The sequence below is a fragment of the Carcharodon carcharias genome, chromosome 2 (assembly GCF_017639515.1).
Source record: "Carcharodon carcharias isolate sCarCar2 chromosome 2, sCarCar2.pri, whole genome shotgun sequence".
NCBI classification, from domain to species: domain Eukaryota; kingdom Metazoa; phylum Chordata; class Chondrichthyes; order Lamniformes; family Lamnidae; genus Carcharodon; species Carcharodon carcharias.
The window spans coordinates 7,398,753-7,424,966 of record NC_054468.1 but is presented as its reverse complement, the minus strand read 5'-3'; the positions used below and the strand labels follow the sequence as shown (position 1 = coordinate 7,424,966).

The window sequence follows — 26,214 nt, the reverse complement described above, 5'->3', positions numbered from 1 at the left end:
ATGTTAAAATAGCACAGACATATAATTATCGCTAAATCAGCATAAATAGCAAAACATCGGCTTCATAACGAATTATTCTCGTCTTTCTTGGGCATTGCAACTAAAGAAAAATCCACTGAATACAACTGATTAAAGGAAAGCCATATGATAAGGTATAATATCAATATATTGGAACAACTTGAACTAAGGTCGAGTAAAAGTAAAATATTGCAGCGTAAGCAAAACGGGATACACTCAGAGAGTGCTGGCTCCAATTTAAAGAGATGTTAGGCCGAAAATAAAAAAAAAACGCTGCAGGCTTTAACACGCAAACTACGATATTTTCCTGCTTCGTTTCCTTCCTCAGTTTTAACTGTTTGTCCAGTTTGATCACATCTTCAGTTTAATCCGGATTTCTACTGAATTAAAACCTGATTCAGGAATATGAAATACCCTTTTACGAGTTTGTATGTAGACGGTAGGAAAGAGAAAAGTCTATTTTGGTCAATGAGACATTCTGAAGACCAAAGTCAAGTCGAGTATCCCTTTTCCAACCGAACATCTCCACTGTCGGAGAGACGGAGTTCTCATTATACTGTTCGGTTTAAGCTAAATCATTATTGCTCATTTTAGTCATTTTGTACACTCGGACATCTTTGGCTTCGTTTCTGTAAACAAGCTTGGAGTTAAAATGCTGAGACAGAAACTTATAACCGGAATTAATCAAACCATGGCCTATTGACATTGTGGAGGCGAAATAAATAATCGTATTTTCATTGCTGAGATGCAGAAGTGTCTTTAAAATTAAAGGAAAACTTTCAGAATCATACATGATATCCGCACAAAGGATGTAGTCGTAGTCTGAAGGAAATGAAGTGTGATCGTAACCCCAGGATAGGGCACGGACTTTGATACGAGATCTGCAGGAGGAAGGAATATTGACCGCAACGTTCCATTCCATTTGCTTCAGAACCTCTGGCTTGTCTGTAATGGTGACGTCTCCGCCTGAAACAAGATAAAGAGCTATCTCTGTCTCTGTTAGTTAGGACAGAATATATGCGGTCCTTACTCTGTCTGGCCCAATGTGACCCAGGTCTGCAGTAACACGATTGACTCTGAACTGACCTCTGAAGTAGTCTGGTAAGCCATTGAGTTGTATCAAACCAGTTCGGAAAGAATGAAAAAGAAAAAGCGGGATGGGACACCCAGCATCAAACGAGGCACTGGAAACTAGAACGGCACGTACCGCCCAGACAACCCTGCAAAGTGCTCCTCAATAACCTCTGGGGACTTGTGCCAAATTTGGGAGAACTATAGCAAGCTTTAAAAATCCAACCCTTCAGACAATCTTCCAACCTCTTCTATCACCATCCCTGGGTATGTCCTGCCCATGCAGCAGTAATGGCACATTTCTTCACAGTGGGAAGAAGAATGCTCGGCATGTCCTCAGCATTGAAAATGGACCCCAAGAATTCTCAAGGCAGCAGGGCCCTGCTGTTGATTACTACATCCAGGTCTTTCTCAGTTCCGACCTGTGGGAGGACGTGAGGTAGTGGTAATGTCATTGGGCTATTGATCGAAACGCCCAAGTCAAAACAGCAGGAAAGCATTGGTTCAAAAGCTACAGCACCTGCTGGAATGCTAATTCAATTAATAAAACCAGGTTTGTGTTCTTTTGAATAAACTGACCTCATTAATGATGGCCATGAAGCCATTGTCGTCAAAACCCATTTGGTTCTGAATGCCTTTTGAGGAAGGAAAGCTGCACACTTACCAGGCCTGATCTGCACGTGACTCCAGACCTACACAGATGTGGTTGAGTCTTAAATGCCCTCTGAAATGCCTAGCAAACCATGCAGTCCAACAAACGACTGTAGAAAGTTTGATATGAAATGAAAGAGGACAGAGCACCTGGAATCGACTTCAGCACTGCAGAGAGAATGCATGCACATTAGTGTTGGCCCTGCAAAGTCCGTCTTATTAACATATATGGGTTTGTGCCAAAATTGGGAGAGCTGTCCCACAAACTAGTCAAGCAACAGTTTGACATGTTCATGCTCATGGAATGAGACCATACAGAAAATGTCCCAGATACCACTATCACCCTCAATGGGTGTGCCCTCTCTGACCGTCGGGATAGACTCACCAGGAGTGGTGGCACAGTGATATGCAGTCGGAAGGAGTTGCCGTGGGAATCCTTAAAAATTACTCAGGACCCCATGAAGTCTCGTGGCATCATATGACACATAAGCAAGGGAAGGTTCCTCTGATGACTACTTACCAATGCCAACCTGCTCAATCTTCCCCACCCCAGCACCACAAGCCCTCACCACGCCCCAGCACAGCTGATGAATCAGTAGTCCTCAATGTCAAACACTATTTAGAGGAAGCAAGGGTGGAAAACGCAAAAGTGCTCTCTGGCCTGGGAACTTCAATGTCCATCACCATGAGTGGTTGGGTAGCACCATTACGAGTCGACATTGTTGCTGCACTGGGTCTGTGGCAGATGGTGATGGAATGAACGAAAGGGAAAAAACTCGTCCTCACCATTCTACCTGTCACAAATACACCTGTCCATGATTGTATTTTGGCAGTGCCAACAGCCACAGATCAGTGCTTGAGGAAGCGAAGTCCAGTCTTCGCATGGATATACCCTCGATCATGTTATGTGGCACCACCATCATGCTAAATGGGAGAGATTTCAAACAGGTCTAGCAACACAAAACTTAGCAGCCATGAAGCGTCAGAATTTTGCTTAACCATCTTGCACAATCATCTCACTTCCAGGACATCACTGCAGGAGTGCCTCAGGGTAGTGTCCCAGGATCAGTCATCTTCAACTGCTTCATCAATTACCTTCCTTCCATCAGAATTTCAGAAGTGGGGGTGTTTGCTGATGATTTCACTATGCTCAGCATCATTCGCAACTACTCAGATATTGTAGCAGTCCATGTCCAGTTGCAGCAGGACCTAGACAATATCCAGACTTGCTCTTAGAAGTGGTAAGTAGCATTCACGCCACACACGAGCCAGGGAATAGCCATCTCCAACAAGAGAGAAGCTGACCATCGACATTTGACGTTTACTGGCATTACCATCGATGAATCCCCCCACAATCAATACCCTGGGAGTAACTTTTGACCAGAACCTGAATTGGACTAGCCAGATAAATACTGTGGTTACAAGACCAGGTCAGACTAAGAACCCTACAGTGAGTAACTCACATCCTGACTCCCCAAGGCCTGTCCACATCTAAAAAGCACAGGTTAAGAGTGTGATGGAATCCTCCCCATTTTCCTGAATGAGTGCTGATCCAATGACACTCAAGAAGCTTGACATAATCCAGGACAAAGCAAAAATGAAAGCAAAATACTGTGGACACTGGAAATCTAAAACAAAAACAAAATTACCTGGAAAAACTCATCTGTTCTGACATCATCTGTGGAGAGGGATACAGTTGATGTTTCGAGTCCTTACACCCCTCACATCCCGCTTCCTGAAAGGACTCCATCCCATTCTATCAGTTCCTTTGGCTCTGTCGCATCTGTTCTGATGATGCCACTTTCAATAACAATTCATCTGACATGTCTTCCTTCTTCCTTAAATGAGGTTTTCCACCCACAGTGGTTGACAGGGCCCTCAACCATGTCCAGCCCACATCCCACGCATCCACCCTTACACCCTCCTCTCCTTCTGAGAACCATGAAAGGATCTCCCTTGTCCTCACTTGTCACCCCACCAGCCTCCGCATTCAAAGGGTCATCCTCTGCCATTTCCGCCAACTCCAGCATGATGCCACCACCAAACACATCTTCCCTTCACACCCCCTTGCGGCTTTCCGCAGGGATCGTTCCCTCTGGGAAACCCTGGCCCACTCCTCCATCACCCCCTACACCTCAACCCACGGCACCTTCCCATGAACCCACAGAAGGTGCAACAACTGCCCCTTTACTTCCCTCCTCTACACCGTCCAAGGGCCCAAACACTCCTTTCAAGTGAAGCAGCACTTAAATTGCACTTCCCTCAATTTAGTCTAACGCATTTGCTGCTCCCAAGGCGGTATCCTCTGCATTAGAGAGACCAAACACAGACTGGGTGACCACTTTGTGGAACACCTTCACAAGCATGACCCAGACCTCGCTGTCACTTGCCATTTCAACACACCATCCTGCTCTCATGCCCACATGTCTGTCCTTGGCCTGCTGCAATGTTCCAGTGAAGGTCAACGCAAACTGGAGGAACAGCACATCATCTTCTGAATATGCACTTTACAGCCTTCCGGACTAAGTATTGAGTTCAACAATTTCAGATCATGAACTGTCTCCTCCATCCCACCCCCTTTCCAATCCCCCTTTTTCCAATAATTTATAATTTTTTTCCAAATATATTTTCCTTTTCCCTCCTATTTATGAATGTATTTCAATCTATTGTTTCATCTCTACCTTTTAGCCCATTTCAATTCCTTCCACACACCCCACCCCCACTAAGGCCATCTCCCACTTGCTCGTTCTGCTTTCTACCCTTAATGTCCCCATTAGCACATCCTTTAGACCATATCACCACCGTCAACACCCCTTTACCCTTTTGTCTATGACATCTTTGGCAGTTTCCTCTTGGTCTCCACCTGTCACTAGCCCCCTATTGAGCTCTACCTGTCCCACTGACTCCCCTCTACCAGCTTATATTTAATCTCATATGTCTTAGTTCTGATGAAGGGTCATATGGACTCGAAACATCATCTGTATCCCTCTCCGCAGATGCTGTCAGATCTGCTCAGTTTTTCCAGGTATTTTTCTTTTTGTTCCAGGACAAAGAAGCACACTTGATTGGCAGTCCTTCCACAAACATTCTCTCCCACCACCACGGACGCACAGTGACAGCACTTTGTACCTTAAGCAGGATGCAATGCAGCAACCCACCAAGGCTCCTTATGCAACACCTTCCAAACTCACGACCGCTACAACCTAGGAGGACATTGCCAGCAGACATGTGGGAACATCATAACCTGGAGGTTCCTCTCCAAGCCTCTCGCCATCGAGACTTGGAAATATATTGCTGTTCCTTCACTGTCGCTGGGTCAAAGTCCAGGAACTCCCTCCCCAACAGCACTGTGAGTGTACCTACACCACATGGAAGGCAGCTGTTCAAGAAGGCAGCTCACCACCACCTTCCCAAGCGCAATGAGGGCTGAGAAATAAACGTTAGCCTAGCCAGCGATGACCACATCCAATAACTGAATTAAAAAAATCACAATCTGAAAACTCATGGTCATGTGTTATTGTCAAATCAGTGGATCAACACTGATTCAATGAAAAGAACGGAAAGGCTGGCCAGGAGTAACACAAAGCATACCGAAAATGAGGGGTCAGCCTAGTTAAGCTACAACACAGCATGGCTCACGTGCCAAACAAGCAAGGAGCATGCAATAGGCAGATATAAGCAGATATAAGGAACATGGGGATATAGGAACAGGAGTTGACCATTCAGCCCGTCGAGCCTGTGTACCACCATTCAAATAGATTATGGTTGATCAACTACCTCTATACCATTTTCCCAACCATGTCAAAATCCCTTAATGTCACTTTATCCAGATATCTATCGATTTCCGTCTTGAAAATGCTCAGTGATTTAGCTTTCACAGCCCTCTAGTGCAGAGAAATTCCTCCACATCTCAGTCTTAAATTGCCTGTTCCTTTTTCTGAGACTAGAACCCCTGATTCTAGACTCATCAGCCCGGGGAAACATCCTGTCTGCATCTACCCCGTTACGCCTTGTCAGATGTTTGTAAGTTTCAGTGAGGTCACCTCTCATCATTTGAAACCCTAAAGAAAACTGGCCCAGTTTCCTCAATCTCTCCTCATAAAACAAGACTGCAATCCCTTGGGTTAGCCCGGTGAACTACCATCACAATATTTCCATGGCAAGTTGTCATTACTTAGGTAAGAAGATGAAAAGTGTAAATATTTCTCTAAGGCACGGCCTCACCAAGGCTCTATGCTATTGCACAAATACATATTTACTCCTGTACTCAAATCCCTTGTCATGGGTGCTAGCATACCATTTGCCTTCCTAATTGCTGGTTGCACCTGCATTCTAGCTTTTAGTGACTCATGAACAAGGGCACCCAGCTCCTTTCCAACATAACACTTCTCAGCCTCTCATCAGTGAAGAAATACTCTATCATCCTGTTTATTCTACCAAAGTAGATAACCACACAGTTAGTCACATTATATCCCATCTGCCGTGTTCTTGCCCATTCACTAAGCCGGTCCAAATCCCTTTGAAGCCCCCTGGATTCCTCCTGACAACTTATGCCCCCGAGAAGTTTTGTGCCATCAGCAAATTTAGAAATATTACATTTGATTCCCACTTCCAAATCATTTATATAGGTTGTGAGCAGCTAGCCCCAGTATTGATCCTTGAGGTATCCCACAAGTTTATTCCTACTCTCTGTTTTCTGTCTGTTAACCAATTCTCAATACTTGAGTATAATGCCCCCAATAACATGTGCTTTAATTTTGCTCACTAAACTCTTATGATGGGCCCTATCAAAAGCCCTCTGAAAATTTAAACACATCACATCAGTTGGTTCTTCTTTGCCTATGACACAAGTAACATCCTCAAAAACCCCAACAGGTCTGCCAAACTTGATTTCCCTTTCATAAATCCATGTGGACTCTGCCCAATCATATCAGTATTTATGTGTCCAGTTATCACATCCTTTATGATAGATTGTAACATTTTCCCTAAGACTAATATTAAAATAACAGGTCTGTAGTTCTCCGTTTTATCTATCCCACCCCATCCCCCTTCCTTAAAGAGTGGGATTAAATTTGCTACTTTGCAGTCACAGAGTCAAAGAATCACAGAATCACACAGTGCAGAAGAGGCCCTTTGGCCAATCGAGTCTGCACCAACACGTGAGAAACACCTGACATACCTATCTAACCCCTTTACCAGCACTTGGCTCATAGCCTTGAATGTTATGACGTGCCAAGTGCTCATCCAGGTACTTTTTAAAGGATGTGAGGCAACCCGCCTTCACTACTTTCCCAGGCAGCGCATTCCAGACCCTCACAACCCTCTGGGTAAAAAGATTTTTTATCACATCCCCCAAAAACTATTGCCCCTCACCTTGAACTTGTATCCCCTCGTGACTGACCTTTCAACTAAGGGGAACAGCTGCTCCCTATCCACCCTGTCCATGCCCCTCATAAACTTTTACACCTCGATCAGGTCTCCCCTCAATCTTCTCTGCATCAACGAAAACTACCTAAGCCTATCCAACTTCTTTTCATAACTTAAATGTTTCATGCAAGGCAACATCGTGGTGAATCTCCTCTGCACCCCCTCCAGTGCAACCACATCCTTCCTATAATGTGGCAACCAGGACTGCAAACAGTACTCCAGCTGCAGCCTCACCAAGGTTCTATACAACTCCAAAATGACCTCCCTACTTTTGTAATCTATGCCTCGATTGATAAAGGTAAGTGTCCCATATGCCTTTTTCACCACCCCACTGACATGCCCCTCCACCTTCAGACATCTATGGACACACACGCCTAGGTCCCTTTGTTCCTCAGAACTTCTTAGTGTCATGCCGTTCATTGAATACTTCCTTGTCAAATTATTCCTTCCAAAGTGTATCACCTCAAACTTTTCAGTGTTAAATTCCATCTGCCACTTATCTGCCCATCTGACAATCCCGTCTATATGTTCCTGTAGCCCAGGACACTCAACGTCACTGTTAACCACCCGGCCAATATTTGTATCATCCACAAATTTATTAATCCTAAAATAGTCATCTATGTTGTTTATATAAATGACAAATAATGGGGGACGGAGCACAGACCCCTGCGCTATGCCACTGGACACTGGCTTCCAGTCACTAAAGCATTTTTCTCTCATCACCATATCTCTCCTACAACTAAGCTAATTTTGTATCCATCTTATCCAATTACCCTGTATCCCATGTGCATTTGCCTTTCAGAAACTTTCCAGAATATATAGAAATTTGAAAGATAACCTTTTCTCTATAGTGATCTCCTTTAAGACGCAGGGACGTAACTCATCTAGTCCAGTTGATTTATCAAACTGAAAGCCAATTAATTTTTCGAGCAGTACCTCTTTATTAATAGTAATTTCTTTCAAGTCCATTCATTCCGTCGTATTTCTGGGAGATTTTCTGAATCTTCCTCGTGAAAACAGATATAAAGTGGCTGGTTAATTTCATCACCATTACTCTGTTCTCAATTACAAATTCTCCTGTCTCCACCTGTAATAAGACCCACATCTGCCTTTGCTTATATTTTCCTTTCCACGTGCTAAAATAAGCTTTTACTGTCCACCCTGATATTTCTCACATTCTTACATTGAAATTATTTTTCCCTTTTCTTTATCAGTTTCTTGGCCCTGCATTGCTGGATTCTAAATTTTCCCCAATCCTCGGGTTTGCCACATTTTTGACAACTTTGTAAGACACTCCCCTTTGATCTACTGCAATGTTCAACTTAATTTTTTAGCCATGGCGAATTAAACTTCTCTGTTGAAGTTTTGTATCGTAGAGTCATAGAGTTAAGCAGCTCAGGAACAGGCTCTTCAGCCCATCATGTCCGTGCCAGCCATCAAGCAACTATCTATTCTAATCCCGTAGCCCAGTATGCTATGGCGTTTCAAGTATTCTTCTAAATATTTCTTAAATTTGGTGAGGGTTCGTGCCCCTACCACCCCCTCATGCAGTGTGTTTCAGATTCCAACCACCCTCTGGGCGAAAACAATTTTCCTCAAATCCCCTATAAACCATCTTCCCCTTACCTTAAATTGATGCCCCTGGTTATTGACACCTCTCTATGGGAAAAAGTCTCTTCCTATCTACCCTATTACTGCCTCTCATACTTTTGTATACCCATATTATGTCCCCACTCCCCCCCCACCCCCGCCCCCCCCGCCCTCATCCTTCTCTGCTCTAAGGAAAACAACCCTGGCCTATACAGCCTCTCTTCATAGCTGAAACGTTTCTGCCCAGGCAACACCCTGGTGAATCGCATTTGCACCCTCTCCAGTGTGATCACATCCTTCCTATAGTGTGGCGACCAGAACTGCACACGGTACGCCAGCTGTGGCATAACTAGCATTTTATATAGCTCCAATACAACATCCCTGCTCTTACATTCTATGCCTTAGCTAATAAAGGCAAGTATCCCATTTGTCTTCTTAACCACCTTATATACCTGCGTTACTGCCTTCAGGGATCTATGGGCATATACACCAAGGTCCGTCTGATCCTCTATACTTCCTAAGGTCCTTATATTGTGTATTCCCTTGCAGTGTTAGTCCTCCCAAAATGTATCACCTCACACTTCTCAGGATTAAATTCCAATTGGCATGGCTCTGCCCATCTTACCAGCCCATCTACATCACCATGTAGTCTAAGGCTTTCTTCCTCACTATTTATGGCACCACCAATTTTCAAGTCATCTGTGAATGTACTGATCATACCTCCTATATTCACGTCTAAATCATTATCCACACTACAAAGGGGCAAGGGGCCCAGCACTGATCTCTGCGACACACCACTCATCATAGGCTTCTAATCGCAAAAACAACTTTCGGCCATCACCCTCTGCCTCCTGCCACTAAGCCAACTTTGGATCCAATTTGCCAAATTGCTCTGGATTCCATGCACTCTTAATTTTTTGACCATTCTCACATACAGAACCTTGCCAAAATTATTACTGAATTCCATGTAGACTACACCAACTGCACCACCCTCATCTACACATCTAATCAACTCATCGAAAAATTATATCAAATTTGTTAGACATGATCTCCCCATGACAAAGCCATGCTGACTATCCCTGATTAAACCCTGTCTCGCCAAGTGGAGAGTAATCCTAGCCCTCAGAATTGTTTCCAATAGTTTCCCTACCACTCATGTTAGACTCACTGACCTGTAGTTACCTGGTTGACTCCTACTAACATTCTTCAATAATGGCGCCACATCGCTCTCCTCCAGGCCTATGGCACCTTTCCTGTGGCCAACGAGGATTTGAAAATTAGTGTCAGAGCCCCTGCAATCTCCTCTCTTGCCTTACATAGCAGCCTGGGTCTGGTGATTTATCAAATTTTAAGACCACTAAAACCATTAATATCTCCGCCCTTTCAATGCTAATTTGTTCAAGTATATCACAGTCCCCCTCCCAGATTTCTACACCTACATCGTCTTTCTTCAAAGTGAATACAGATGTAAAGCAATCATTTAAACCCTCACCTACATCCACTGGCTCCACGCACAGGTTGCCACTTTGGTCCCTAATGGGCCCTAAACTTTGCCTGGTTATCCTCTTGAGCTTAATATATTTATAAAATGCCTTGGGGTTTTCCGTTACCTTGTCTACCAGTGTTTTCATGCCTCCTCTACGCTCTCCTAATTACGTTTTTAAGCACCACTTGTCATGAAGCTATTGATGTGTATAATATTGTTGGAAATAATTATTTTTTAAGCAGAGGCTTAGTCTGTGGGTGTATCTTAATTGGATTAAAGCCAGTTAGTCTGAGTGATCTGATGTAGACTAGTTTTGATGTGTAAGAGAGGTAAAGTGCATTTGCAATTATTTGAAGAGAGCATTCACGAAGGGAAGTGAAATCTGGCACTGAGCTAATGGGGACCCAGCAATGTTTACATTACTAATAAAATGGATACTATGAAGGGAGCTTAATTGTTATTAGAAGAGGTGGTGTTCAAAGGGGCTGGTGATACAATGAGAATTTACATTCAAAGGGATGTGCTGGATATAACAGTGAGCATTGTTGTATGTGCAGAGCACAGGCATGTAACATCAAAGCAGCTGTAAGCCTAAAACTGCCTGCGCAGGAACCAAAGGGAAAGGAACCTCAGTTTAAAGTTGTGGTGTGAAAATGCTTTGCCCGGTGTCTGCTAAAAGTCTATGGGTTGCTCGGGCATTAGTGGAGATTATTTTGGGAATTAGTTAAAAGTTACGATAGTAGCAATTTGTAGCCATGTGTATAGGTTTAACTTGTGTCAAGTAATAAATGTCTCATGTAGTTTGATGTGAAAAAACCTGTCGAGAACTGGTGGTTTTATGCCTGATTTCAGACTTGCAACTGAAATATACGTTATGACAGTTTTTAAAGTTTCCCTCTGGGATTTTTAAATAACAACTTTACCAACTGCAGTGTCATAACTTACCCCTACACTTTTTACACTCCTCTGGGGCTTCCACTGTTTTCAGTCTCCTGTAACTGCCATAATCCTCTTCTTTTTTGCCTTATCCAATCCTTTATATTCCTTGATATCCAGTGTTCCCTGGATTTGCTGATCCTACCTTTCACTTTTGCTGAACATGTTGGCCCTGAACTCTCACTATTTCCTTTTTGAATGACTCCCACTGGTCTGATCAGACTTTCATACTACTAGCTGCTCCCACTTTGGCCAGGTCCTGTCTTATATTGAAATCGACCTCCCCCCAATTCAGGACCATTATTTCGGGTTTTTCTTTTTCCTTTTCCATAGCCACCTTAAATCTTAGGGAGCTTTGGTCTCTATCCCCGAAATGCTCCCCCACTGATGCTTATTCCGCTTGCCTGGTCTTAATTCCCCAATATTAGGTCCAGTACCACTTGTTTGCTTGCAGGGCTTTCTGCCTTCTGACTCAAAAAGCTCTCCTGGATGCACTTTAAGAATTTTGCCCGCTCTACGCTTTTCATACTAACACGATACCAGTTAATATTGAGGAAGTTGAAATCCCCTACTATTGTTACCCTATCATTTTTACGCTTCTCTGAGATTTGCCTACACATCTGCGCCTCTATTCTCCACTGCCAGAGTGAACTCCCAGAAAAATGATTGCCCTTTATTTGTTTTTACGTTCTACCCATATAGCCTCATTTGAGGAATCTTCTAAGATACCATCCTTCCTTACTGCGTAGTTGACTCTTTGATCAATAGTGCAATGACACCTCCTCTTCTCCACCCACCCTGCTCCCCACCCCCCAACCCATGGCACACCTGAAGATTCTATACCATGAAACATTGACCTGCCAGTCCTGCCCTTCCCTCACCCAAGTCCTTGTGATAGTAACAATATCATATTCCCATGTGTTAAATAACACCCTCAATTCATCTGCCTTACTTGTACGATTCCTTGTGTTAAAATAGATGCAATCTAGCTTGCATTATTCCCTTGTGCATGAAGAACTCTGTATTTGCTCTGCCTTCCAGACTTACTTTGTTTATTCTGTATATTTGGCTGTGCATCATCCCCTACTCTACCTCCACTCTATCCCACCCCTCTGCCAAATTTGCATAAAGCTCCCTGCCCACCACCCCTCCCCACCTCCCCCTGCCCCACACTCCCCCCTCCCCCACCCCCCGCTATAGCACCAGTAATTCTCCCCACATGCATGTTGGCCCTGTTCCAGTTCAGGTGCAACCTGTCTGATCATCCAATTTGTACAGGCCCCACCTTCACCAGAAACAGACCCAGTCATCCAAGATACTAAAGCCCTCCCTCCTGCATCGTCTTTTCAGCCACACATTCAAACTCTCTATCCTCCTTTTCCTATACTCACTAGCAAGTGGCATGGGGAGTAATCCAGAGATTACAACCTTTGAGGTCCTAAATGATTGTTGCAGGACCTCATTCCTATTTCTGCTGATGTGGTTGGTACCAATGTGAACCACGACCTCTGAATTCTCCCACCCCTCCCTCATTCAGAATGTCCTGTTGTTCTGTGACATCCTTGACCCTGGCACCAGGGACTCAACACACCATCCTGGAGTCACGTCTATGGCTACAAAAGTGCATGTCTGCACCCCTCACTATTGAGCCCCCTACCACAATTGTTCTTACACTCTTACTCCTCCCCCCCTCCTTGTGTAGCTGAGCCACCCATAGCGCTGTTAAGTTGGCTCTGGTTGCAATCTCCAGAGCAACCTTCACTCTCCCCATTTCCCAACACAAAGAAATGGTTCTTGAGTGAGATGCACTCTGGGGCTTTCCTGACGACCAGCCCTCCTTTTGACTGATGGACACACATTCCCTCTCTGACTGCTCTTCCTTAGGCTGCGGAGTGACCACATCTAAAAATGTGCTATCCATGTAAACCTCAGCATCGCGGATGCATCGCTGTGTGTCCAGCTGACACTCAAGCTCTGAAACCTGTTGCTCAAGCCGATCAATTCTGTGGCACTTCCTGCAAATGTGGTAATCCAGGCAGCAAGGAGTGTCTACAAATTCCCACATGCTGCAGGCGTATAACACACTGGACTGAGCACCTTTGCCATAATTTTTGCTTGTTTCTAACTAAACAACTATTTCCTTAAACTAAAGCCATGCTCTGCTCACTGAAGTCTCACCGTTCATAGCCCCACTCTGCTCACTGAAGTTTCGCTCTTTATAGTCCCGCACTGCTCGAAGTCACTCTCTTTACAGCCCCGCTCTGCTCATTGAAGTCTCGCCCTTTACAGTCCGGACTGTTCACTGAAGAGCTTCGACCTGATCATTTGGAATGTATGTTTGTTGTAGGTCATGTAATATTTCTTTAAATACTAGCCATTTCTTGTCTAATGTCAACATTTTAAATATATTTTACGAACCCACCATAGCCAACATCGCCCCACATATTTCATAATTTCCATTATTCAAGAGTAAGACCCTAGTTTCAGAATGAACCACATCACTTTCAAACTTAACGTAAAACTTTATCATATTTTGGCCACTATTTTAAAAAGGCTCCTTTGCAGTAACGTTATCAGTTAGCCCTTTCTGATTACATTATGCTAAATCTAAAATAGCCTGATCCCTAGTTGATTCGTCAACGTACTACTCCAGATTCCAATCTCCTGCACATTCCAGCAATTCATTCTCCACAACATTAGCGCTAATTAGGTTTTTCCAGTCTACAAGTACAAAGAAGAAGAGAACAAAGAAAAGTACAGGACAAGAACAGGCCCTTCGACCCTCCAAGCCTGCGCCGATCATACTGCCTGTCAAATTAAAACATTTTGCACTTCCGGGGTCGGTATCCCTCTATTCCCATCCTATTCATGTATTTGTCAAGCTGCCTCTTAAACACCACTATCGTACCTGCTTCCACCACCTCCTCTGGCAGTGAATTCCAGACACTCACTACCCTCTGTGTAAAAACTTGCCCCACACATTTCCTCTAAAGTTTTATCCTCTCATCTTAAATCTATTGTCCCCTAGTAATTGACTCTTTCACCCTGGGAAAAATCTTCTGACTATCTACTCTGTCCATGCCACTCATAATTTTGTAAACTTCAATCAAGTCGCCCCTCAATCTCCGTCACTCTAGTGAGAACAATCTGAGTTTCTCCAACCTCTCCTCATGGCTAATAACCTCCAGACCAGGCAGCATCCTGGTAAACCTCCTCTGCACCCTCTCCAATGCCTCCATATCCTTCTGTTAATGTGGTGACCAGAATTGCACACAATATTCCAAGTGTGGCCTAACCAAAGTTCTATGCAGGTGCAGCATGACTTCCCAGCTTTTAAACTCAATACCCCTGCCGATGAAGGCAAGCATGCCATTTGCCTTCCTGATTATCTTATCCATCTGCGTTGCCACTTTCAGTGACCTGTGGACCTGTACACTCAGATCCCTGAACTTGTCAATTAATGGCTCTGCAGTTTACTGTATGATTCCTACCTGTACTAGACCTTCCAAAATGCATTATCTCGCATTTGTCCAGATTAAACTCCAACTGCCATTTCTCCGCCTAAGTCTCCGACTGATCTATATCCCATTGTATCCTTTGACAATCCTCTTCACTATCTGCAACTCCTTCAACCCGAGTATTATCTGCAAACTTAATAATTAGCCCAGTTACATTTTCCTCCAAATCATTTACATATACTACAAACAGCAAAGGTCCCAGCATTGATCCCTGCGGAACACCACTAGACACAGCTCTCCATTCAGAAAAGCACCCTTCCACTGAGACCCTCTGTCTTCTATGACCAAGCCAATTCTGTATCCATCTTGCCAGCTCACCTCTGATCCCATGCGACTTTATCTTCTGTACCAGTCTACCATGAGGGACCTTGTCAAAGGCATTACAGAAATCCATGTAGATAACATCCACTGCCCTTCCATCGTTGATCATCTTTGTCACTTCCTCGAAAAACTCGATCAAGTTAGTGAGACACGACCTCCCCTTCACGAAACCATGCTGCCTCTCACTAGTACGCCCATTTGCTTCCAAATGGTAGTAAATCCTGACACGAAGAATCTTCTCCAATAATTTCTCTACCACTGATGTAGGCTCACCGGCCTGTAATATCCTGGATTATCCCAGCTAGCCTTCTTAAACAATGGAACATTGGTCATTCTCCTGTCCTCTCAGACCTCACCAGTGAGGAAACAAAGATTTCTGTCAAGGCCCCAGCAGTCCTCTCCCTTGTCTCCCTCAGTACTCTGGGGTAGGTCCCATCTGGCCCTGGGGACTTATCCACCTTTGTATTCTTCAAGACTGTAAACTGAAGTCGCCCATTATTAGTGCATTACCGATATTGCATGCAGCTCTAATTTCCTGATTTGCAAGCAACGGATCATGTCGAAACTCTTCAGTCCTGCTACAACCTGTCAAGAATGGTAGTAGACAATTAAACAGTTTATTGAAGGACTGATTTCCACAAATATCCCAGCCTCAATGATGGGTGATTCCAGTACATCAGTGCAAAAGGCAAGGCTGAAGGATTTGTAACCATCTTGAACCATCTTCAACCAGAAGTGCCGAGTGGATGATCCCCAGAATCATAGATGCCAGTCGTCAGCCATTTTGATTCCAATCACGTTTTCTAAAAATGGCTGAAGGCACTGGATACTGCAAAGGCTTTAGTCCTTGGCAACATTTTTGCAATCGTACTGAAGAATTGTACTCCAGAGATAGCCACACCCCAAGCCAAACTGCACCAGCAGAGCTACAGCACCAGCATTTACCCAGCAATGTGGAAATTTTCACGATCCATTATGTCCACAAAAAGCAGTGACCCCATGTGGCACTTACTCAGCAAAAGCCTGCTCACTGATGTTCAGTTTGGGTTCTGCCAGGTCCGCTGAGCTCCTGACCTCATTGCAGCCTTGGCTGAAGCATGGACAAAAGAGCTGAACTCAGGAGGTGAGGTGAGAGTGATCGTCCTCTGCATCAAGGTAGCATTTCAATGAGTGTGAGATCAAGGAGCCCTAGCAAAACTGGAGTCAATAGAAATCAAGTAGAAAACTCTCCACTGATTGTAGTCTTAGCTAGCACCAAGGAACATGGTTGTGGAGTTGTTGGATGCCAATCATTTTAGTCCCCTAAGAAAGGAGTTCCATGATTTTGACCCAATGTCAGTGAAGGAGCGGCAATACAGTTCCAAGTCAAGGTGGTGTGTGGCTTGGAAGAGAACTTGCACCTGATTGTGTTCCCATGCATCTGCTATCCTTGTCCATTGAGATAGTGAATGTCGCACGTTTGGAAGGCACTGTCAAGGGAGCCTTGTTGAGTTGCGGCAAAGCATCTCGTACATGGCACACATAACTACCATTGTGCATCAGAGGTGGAGGGAGTAAATGTCAAACGTGATGGAAGGGGTGCCAATCAAGCGGGCTGCTTTTCGCTGGGTGGTGTCAAGCTTCTTGAGTGTTGTTGGAGCTTTGCTCATCAAGGCAAGTGGAGAGAATTCCAGCATGCTCCTGACTTGAGATTTGCAGATAGTAGACTAGAGTGGTTGAGTTATTCGCCGAAGAATTCCAGCCTCTGACCTGCTCATGTACCTACATTATTTATGTTATATTCAGCTTTTGGCCAATAGTAACTCCCAACATGTTAATAGAGAGGGATTCAGTGATGGTAATGCCATCGAATGTTAAGGGGAGATGGTTAGTTTCCTTCTTGTTGGAGTTAGTAATTGTGTTGTATTTATGTGGCGCAAATGTATTTTGCCCTTATCAGGCCAAGGCTGAATGATCTCCATGACTTGATACAGGGCAGGCCAGGGATGATGCTGAACATTGTGCAATCATTCGCAAACATCCTCACTTCTGAACATCTCATGAAGGGAAAGCTCTTGATGAGGCATCTGAAGATGGTTGGGCCTTGGGCACTACCTGAAGAGCTCCTGCACTGATGTCCCGGGACAGAAATGATTAACCTCCAACATGCACAAAAATCCTCCTTTATGCTAGGTATGACTGCAACCAGTGGAGGGTTTTCCCCCTGATTTCCATTGGCACCAGTTTTGCTCAGGATCCTTGATGCCACACTCGGTAAAATGCTGGCTTAATGTCAAGGACGGTCACTTTCATCTCACCTCTTCAGTTCATCACTTTTGCCCATGCTTGGGCCAACTGTGGAATAAGTTCAGTCGCTGAGCTGCCCTGTCAGAACCCAAACTGAACGTCACTGACCAAGTTATTGCTGAGTAGGTGCCGCTTGATAGCACTGTCGAGAACATTTTCCAACAAGTTGCTCATGATTGAAAGCAGACTGATGGAATGGTAAATGACTAGGTTAGATTCATCTTGCTTTTTGTGCAGAGGGCGCACCTGGGCAGTTTTCCATTTAGCCGGGTAACTGCCAGTATTGTAGCTGTACTAGAACATCTTGGTTGGTGCACAGCAAGTTCGGGAGCAAGGGTCTTCAGTAGTATTGCTGGAATATTGTAAGGGCTCAGCCTTTGCAGTATCCAGTGCCATCAGCAGTTTTTCATATCACGTGGAGTGACCTGATGGGTGAAAGGCCAAAATCTTCAATAACATGTTCCTTTTTTCAGCAGTATTCAAGTTTTGTACGACCAATCTACTGTTTACGTACATAACTCGAGTTCCTCATTCCTGGAATCATTCTCGTAAATCTTTTCTGTCCACTCTCTATTCCCTTCACATCCCCCCTAAAGTGCGGTGCCCAGAATTGGATGCAATATTCCAGTTGAAGTTGACTGAAGCTCCAAGAACACTTAGGAAGTTCAACACCAGCCAGTACAAAGCAGTTCACTTGATCTTCACCTCTTTCCACCACCTTAAACATTCAATCCCCCGACCACTGGCGCACAGTGACTTCAGCGTTCTTTATCTGCATGATGCAACACACTAACTAGCCCAGGTCTGTCCACAACACCTTCCCACCTATAGAGAAAAACAAAAGCAGCAGGCGCATGGAAACACAACCACTTGCAAGTTCCCTCCAAACATGCACCATCCTGATTTGGAAATACATCACGGTTGCTGCATTATCGCTGATTCAAAATTCTGGAACTCCATCCTTAACAACTCTGTTGATGTTTGTGCATCACATGGACAGCAAAGGTTAAAGAAAACAAAAGATCTTGCCTTTTCAATGCAACAGGTTTGGCCAATAAATGTTTGAATGCCAGCCATGGCCCAAATCCTTGAAATAATGAAACGAAAAGCAGCATTTCCAGGAAAGCAGTCGAATCCTGATCTCTGAATCTTGTGACCACGTCATTTTATTCCTGGTAGGTGAAGGGTAAGGGAGGGCCAGGTAACGTTTGAGCTGGAAGGTGATTCATGCGAAATGAGTCCTGGATCGGTCCCTCTGCCACCGGAAGATATATTTTAGTGGCTTATTAACTCAGGTACATTCGCGGCTCTGCAGTTAAACAGGAGCAAAGACATTTCTGATGCAGTAATTCCCTCTAAAGCAATCGTATCCGTGTACCACATGGAGGAGAGGCATCTGTGAGGTCCGATTGAGATGATGAGCCTCTGGATTCAGCCTTCCAACACACTTGGAAGTGTCATGCAGGTAGAAGCCTTCAGCAGTGAGTCAGAGGAGTGCATTATCCATGCTCTCTGAGGAAGTGGTGTCCACAGGTGCGTGTACTGAGGTCTTCATGTGAAGGATGATGAACGCCCCAGCAGAGTGCAGCAATGTGCGCAGACGTGCACTCCATCACAGCAGCCATGGGTGAGATCCTGCAGTGGCATTGCAAAAGGGAGACAGGGCACCGCGATCTCCCACGAGGTGCTCTTTGCCTCAAGTAGTCAGGCTATGGGCCTCAGGCCCACGAAGGGAGGAAGAGCAGCAACTGGACATCCCTGGGACATGCATTCAGGAACCTCAGAGGTAGTCCCCCACCCCCGCACCCTCTGAGTCCCCTTTGCCTGTGACCCATCAACCTTGTCCTCTGTCACCGCAAAGGGAGCAGCTGGCCCACAGGAGGACAGCAAAGCAATTTGGGGCTTCAAGTGCTCGGACCTCCAGAGGACACAAGCCAAAGTCATCAGAGGCAACAGGGCTGACCATTGCACACAGAGATAAAAGCAAAGAACTGCAGATGCTGGAAATCCAAAAGAAAAACAAAACAAAAATACCTGGAAAAACTCAGCAGGTCTGGCAGCATCGGTGGAGAAGAGCACAGTTGATGTTTCGAGTCCTCATGACCCTTCAACAGAACTAAGTAAAAATAGAAAAGTTGTAAAAAATACGAAAACCCTAGTGGAGAGAAGAGCAAAACTTCTTCAAGGCAGGCATTCCTTGAAGAGAAGTGGCAGTCAATTAAACACAGAGATAAAAGCAAAGAACTGCAGATGCTGGAAATCCAAAACAACAACAATTGCACAGGCCATCTCCAGCCCTGCGGTAGATGTCAGAGCAACAGCTAGAAGAAGTGGTAGTCCTACAAAATTCTGATAAGTGATTGCACATGTGAATATATTTTGTCACTTTATAAGCTGAAAGTGTATTTGCTTTCATTTTATAATATGTTTTGTTATCGTTCAGCTTCATTGACAGGGTTCACAAGTCCTCGCATTGCAACCTCCAATTCACCCACACTGCCACACCCTGCCCCGCAAATACTAGCAGTTCAGCTGCATGCAACCAGACCACAACAGATTCTGGAGGGAGAGGTGTGTGTGTGTGAGTGTGTGGAGAGCCTTTCAGAGCCTCGTGCATGCACTCTCACACGTGCGTGGAGACTTCATCCATCACACTTATCTCAATGTAGTGCACAATCACCCACCACCCCCACCTCACACCCCCACCCAGGAAACCTTCCTCCCCCTGCACTCCTTCCCCAATCTGAACTTCTTCCTCCACCACAGACACCTTCCGCCTTCTGAACACCTCCCATGCTCCAAGCTTCCTCCTCCCCCGGATACCTTCCTCCCCCTGACTCCATCCCCCTCCAAACCCTTCCCCCATCTGAACTCTTTCCATTACACCTTCGTCCCCACTTACACATACATCCCCACTTGCTGTATTCTCCTCGTGATGCCTTCCCCCTAAAAACCCATCTCCACCCCGAAACTCACCCATTTAACACCTTAGCCCACCCTTCCAACTTCACACCCTTCCTGACACCTTCGTACCCCCTCCCAAGCTGATCCCCCCAACACCTTCGTCTCCGCCTGCCAACTTCACCACCGAACTGCACCCCCCACCTACCCCCCACCCCCCTCCCCTCACCACACAGTAAACCTTTTTCTCCCAATCACACTGGACCTTCCTCGCACCCCCTCGCCAATCACCCATAGCAGCCAATGGCCAAGACCGTGATGTTCTGAAGCAGACCCAAGGCATCAATGGAGGCCTCCTACCTTCCAGGAGTTGCTTCACGGTGGGGCCATGTCCATGAGAATCCATCCAGCATGTGATATGCATATTCCTCCAGGATCTGGTAGCAGTAGGGGTCCAGTACCTTCTGCTCCTCGGGTGCTTGCAATCAGAGTGAGGCCCTAACAGTAACTCCCGACTCCTGCACGTCATTCTTGTCAAGGTGTGTTCTGCACTGGCGTGTTTTCCCACCAGTGTAACAGTAAAGCTGGTGTGGGAGGACGATTCTGGTCGGGCTCTCCTTTGCATCCCATTAGCTGGTAATGCACTTGGGGAGGGCAACAGAAGCAAGGGAATGCCCAATAAATAGGAAGTTATTGAGAGGGGTTGAGAAAGTGTGAGGCCTTGGAATGTATGTCCAGAGGTCCTAAAAGGTGGAAAGGCAGGTGGACAAGGTGGTCCAGAAAACATATGGAATGTTTTCCTTTATTGGCTGAAGAATTGAGTACAAAAGCATGGATGTAATGTTGGAACTGTATAAAACGTTAGTTAGGCTACAGCTGGAATATTGTATACAGTTCTGGTCACCAAGTTACAGGAAGGACATAATTGCCCTAGAGAGAGTGCAGAGGAGATTGACAAGAATGTTGTCAGGGTTGGAAAATTGCAGCTATGAGGAGAGATTGGATAGGTTCGGGTTGCTTTGCACAGAACATAGAGGTCAATATAAAAGGGACATATATTTAAGGTGATTGGTGGAAGGATTAGACGGGACATGAAGAAAAACTCTTCCATCCAGAGGGCGAAGGGCACCTGGAATTCATTGCCTAAATTGGTGGCTGAGGCTGAAACACCCCATTAATTCAAAAGGTATATGGATCTGCATCTGAAGTGCTGGAACCTGCAAGGCTATGGACCAGGTACCGGAAAGCTGGATTAAGATGAGTGGCTAGTTTTTTTTTCTCTCTTTATCGGCTGACGCAGGCACGATGGGCTGAATGGCCTCTTTCTGCACCTTAACCTTTCTATGGCTCTATGGTTCTAAAGCGGATTCACACCGGCCTCCAGCGGGATTAGCGTTCCTCCATGGTGGTCCCCAGTGAACGATCCCACTGTGTTTTCACGCCGGTGTGAAACCAATTTTTGACCTCTTGACATGTTGTTCACTCCACCCCCGACACACCACCCCGACCGCTCACCCCAACGCCAACAAGGCCAGAAAACTCCTGCCTTTGAGTTCAGCAACTTCCGATATTAACAGCCAGCCTCTCCCAAACCATGCTTCCGTTCTCGGGATTTGTAAAATAATGAAGTGAATGAATGGTGTTTTCAGCTGGTTGTTTGTTATAATCAAATAGTTTTGCAAGGATCCGGGGTCACCTATCTAATGTCAGATATGGGCAAGCGGTCTTTTCTTAAATTGGCTCATGGGATGTGAGCATCGCTGGCTAGGCCAGCATTTATTGCCCATCTCTCACTGTCCTGTTCAGAGGTCATTTAAGAGTGAACCACATTGCTATGTGTCTGGAGTCACATGTAGTCAGACCGGGTGGGAGCAGCAGATTTCCTTCCCTAAAGGATATTAGTGAACCAGATGGATTTTTAAAACAAGGGCTTTGTGGTCACCATCAGACTTTTATTGAATTCAAATTTCACTATCTGCCATAGTGGAATTCAAACTTGGGACCCCGGAGCATGATGCTGGCTCTCTGGAATAGCTGTCCAGTGTCAATACCACTATGCCACCACCGCCCATGAGGTGGTTCCTTCCCACTGACACAGGCTGCCTTCAAGTGAGAGCCTTACCAATGTCTACTTGGGCCGGCCATCCCCACTTGCAAAAGATAGATATTTCGGGGAATACAGGTCCTCTGCCAGCTCCATTCTAGTTTGCCTCACTAGATTGGTCAGAGATACATTTTTCCTGATACTTGTTTCCAAATTAGCCTGGAAGTGTATCTGTTTTATTCGCTTCCACCAAGGAACCACATTGTTTATGCTGCTTTACTAAAAGTATGTGGGACAGGCTGGATGGACCAGAAGGTCAAAACATGTTTGTATGTTTTCACTTCAACCTCCTTATTGGCACATCTTTCGGTACATTACTAGCCTTTATCATCCCACCTAGCTGTTGCCTTCTTTTTTTTTCCACTCCGAAGTGTTCCTCGCCATATTTTTCCTGCTCCTATGCATTTTTTTATTCTTTCTTTGGATGTGGGCGTCGTTGGCAAGGCCTGCATCTGTTCCCCATCCCTAATAGCCCTTGAACTGAGTGGCTTGCTAGGGCATTTCAGAAGGCAGTTAAGGGTCAACCACATTGCTGTGGATCTGGAGTCACATGTAAGCCAGTCCAGGTAAGGATAGCAGTTTCCTTCCCTAAACGACATTTGAAAACCAGATGGGTTTTTACGACAATCCAGAATGGTTTCATAGTCACTGTATCCGACACGAGATTCCTTAATTCCATATTTTGTTTTATTAATTAAATTGAAATTCCACCAGCTGCCCTGGAGGGATTTGAACCACGGAGCATTAGCCAGCGCTATACATAAGTTAATTTTTACTCACCTAGAAGGACTGTTAGAATGCCCAATATTCCAGTGCCCGAGCCCAGCTCAATCACCTTCTTCTGCACGAAGCTCATCTTCTGTTCCTCAAAGTACTGTAGCAAAGCAAGAGCCTTCAAAGGAAACGTGCACAACATTATTAATGATACAAAGGTGTTCACGCGAAGCATTGAATCAAGGGAGCAGCATCGGTAGACATCTTCCCATTGAGATCAGCCGCAAGAATATTAAACACCGCACTGCAGGTAGCAAAAGAATTAAATGCCAGCTAGTTTTCTAGTGGAAGAGGATTCATATTCACACACCACACAATCGTTGGGCAGAGAGCAGCTTTTAACGGACAGTAGCAACCAGTGTAGCCTTGCGTTTGGCTAATCGATTAAAATTATGGCCAAATGGTTCGCGCTGATTATATCTGAGTACCGGGGAGGTATGATGGAATCGATGATATAACTCAACCTCCATTTTCACGCACTGAACATTGAGCTGGGTTTCCAGCTTAAATGCGCTGGCCCATATATGGTTCAGTAGATGCAACACAAATGAAAGTGAAGAAAGATGGCCTCTGCAGTTATAGCTGTGTTTTGATACTGTTAGATACGGCACTTGTGCCGTGTGATAGGTCCCGCATCGACTACGTGGAGACCAAATAGTTCAAAATATCACAAAGGGACGTGAGCTCGGGCTTCTAGAGGGGAATCATGTACAAGCCACAGAGGAAGCCTAAAAATGCTAAGCGAAGAATAGAAGCTGTTTTTTTTATTCCACAATCAAATCGTCAACTGTCAGTTTCTTGGAGAAACCTCCTGTGGGCACTCTAGCAATATTTTTTTCGTAGGTTTTAGCGCCATGCTGTGGAGGAAGAAAATAGATGCATGCATTTCTCTTAAGGTACCAGTTTCATTATAGGTAATAGACAAAGGGTGCTCATGCTACCAAGTACTATATGTATTTAAATGTCTGAAAATTTTTAATCATTACACCCGCACAAACATCCTATCATTTTCCAGTTATTTTTGCTTTTCGTAATGCAACCTGCCTTGGTAAACATCTCATGCTACAATTACAGTCAAAGCACTGAAATCTTACTATTGGCGACATCTTCCTCGAGAAAAAAAGACGGGTTGTAATTCCACCCACGCGCTACTGCCAGCAAATTGAATTCTGATCTTTAAGGCTGCGATTTTGTTTGCAGCACGTACTCATTGCGGGAGGAATCTGTTTTCTAGGATGTAAGAGCGCCCTTGACTTTAGTTTGCTAATATAAAGGAGCGTGCAAGCTGTACGTTTGAGAATCCAATGTGGGGAATGTCGCTATTTTGGACTGCGGCGCAGAAAATGGCGGCGCCTGCCTACAGTGGTTCGCGGCACTTATTTTACAATGCTCATCCTTTTGTTTAATTAATTCCAAGGCCTAGCTCCCTCCTTTCACTCCAGCCCTGAAACCGTTCGAAATCCTGACGTCTTGCGCGAGCCCAATTTCCATCGCTCCACCATTGGCTACCTGACGTCAGCTGCTCAAGAGTTCGGGTCTGGGATTACCATGCTAAACCACCCCTCCTCTCTGTTCCCCGAGCCTCCTTGAAGGCGTTCCTTGAAACTTGCCCTTTGGCCAAGCTTTTGATCACCTGTGACAATGTAGCATTATGATGATCGGTACCAAATGGTACCTGATTACGCTCCTGTGAAGCACTCTGGGGCATTGCCTTACGTTAACGGAGCTTTACACATGTAAGCTATTGTTATTGAAAAATGTTCAGACTAGTGTGATCCAGAGTTTGGATTACGCAGTGTTCTGTTTCGTCCACCGCCCGAATAGGCAAATTGTACAAATTAGGAAAGACAGGTTTTTCGCGAATGTCACCTTTGCTATTGGATCGCCTCTCACTTTGTTTAAGTCACGCAGTGGCGTTCAAGAAGCTGCCAAGAAACTTAATGGCGCCCCTTCCGGCGGATACTGTACATTCTATAAATGAACTGCCAGTAACTGGTCTATCTCATTCAGGTAGCCACCGTGAACTGTACCTGAGTCAGCCCATAAGCACTGCCGGAATCCCACATTCTCGCCCCAACCCGCTGAAGACCGACAGCCTGAATTTTCGAGCCCCGGGTCCCAAGTATATGCAGATCTCAAGGCACCTTAATCCGGGAAGCCTGCATCAGAGAAGCAGCTTCACCTCCCCGCTAAACCCCACCCCCCTCGCCCACCCACCCACCCCATCACCATCACCCACCACCCTGCGATCATGAAAACCAAGCAGGAAGGAAAGAGGGGTGGTGATTAGTACTTAACACGTGCCTGATTATACGAGGAGAAGGCAAGTAAGGGAATCGTTTCAGGGGAAACAAACGGATAATTCAACTTAATAAAAATATTGGAACGCAGACGTGGCTCTTCATTAAATTGATTGGTGGAGGTTTGTGAGGCCAATTGTGGGTCATCCGTGTTATATGAACACTGAACCCGTTCCTTGAGCTAAACAAAATTGTTCAGCGCATTAACTGATGATAATCATTTCCCCTGATATTTTGGGCCGCTGTCAAATTAGAAATGGCACTTGCAGCGGAACCAGAACTTTGTGCATTATTTCAAGTGTAGTCTAACCAAATGCCTAAATAATTTTAACAAAACTTCTTTGAGCTTTAAATCAATTGCAAATAAACCCGATCATTCATTTTATGTAACAGCCTAGATTATATTTGTCATTTTACCGCAGAGCGTTACTGGCATCACAGCCAATCCAAATGATCCCTCACCCCTGGACCATCATGATATCAGTTCCCTGCCCTCGAATGGGGGTGGGACCGCCGACATCTTGGTCTGTATGACATAGGCTCAACATCAAAATAAAATCTGAGCCATCGGAAAAGCCCTTTAGTGTTACGTTTGAGAACAAGCTGGAAAATTACATGGCTTCATGCACCAGCAGCACTGATTTTAGCGCCCCCATATATAATTAGAGCTAGACTTACTGCATCCCAGACTATGGAGCCAAAGCCTATCTCAGTAAACGAGTATAGGCCGATGTTTAAAACGAAGCCACACGCCTTGTAGCCATGCTGGGTAATTAAATCCTTGTCCTCTGGAAGAACGTGAGTTCCATTACTTTTCGGCTGAGTCGTCAT

General features: G+C 45.1%; 1 protein-coding gene across 1 annotated transcript; it reads right to left on the bottom strand.

Annotated features, from left to right (window-relative positions):
* Window positions 1–583: 583 nt before the first annotated feature.
* LOC121272607 (EEF1A lysine methyltransferase 3-like) lies at window positions 584–26,214 on the bottom strand. Its single transcript, XM_041179280.1, has 3 exons — window positions 26,062–26,214; window positions 23,090–23,201; window positions 584–984 (listed from the first exon to the last, which is right to left on the bottom strand). Exons 1-3 carry the CDS (start codon window positions 26,212–26,214, stop codon window positions 584–586), a joined length of 666 nt encoding a protein of 221 aa, XP_041035214.1.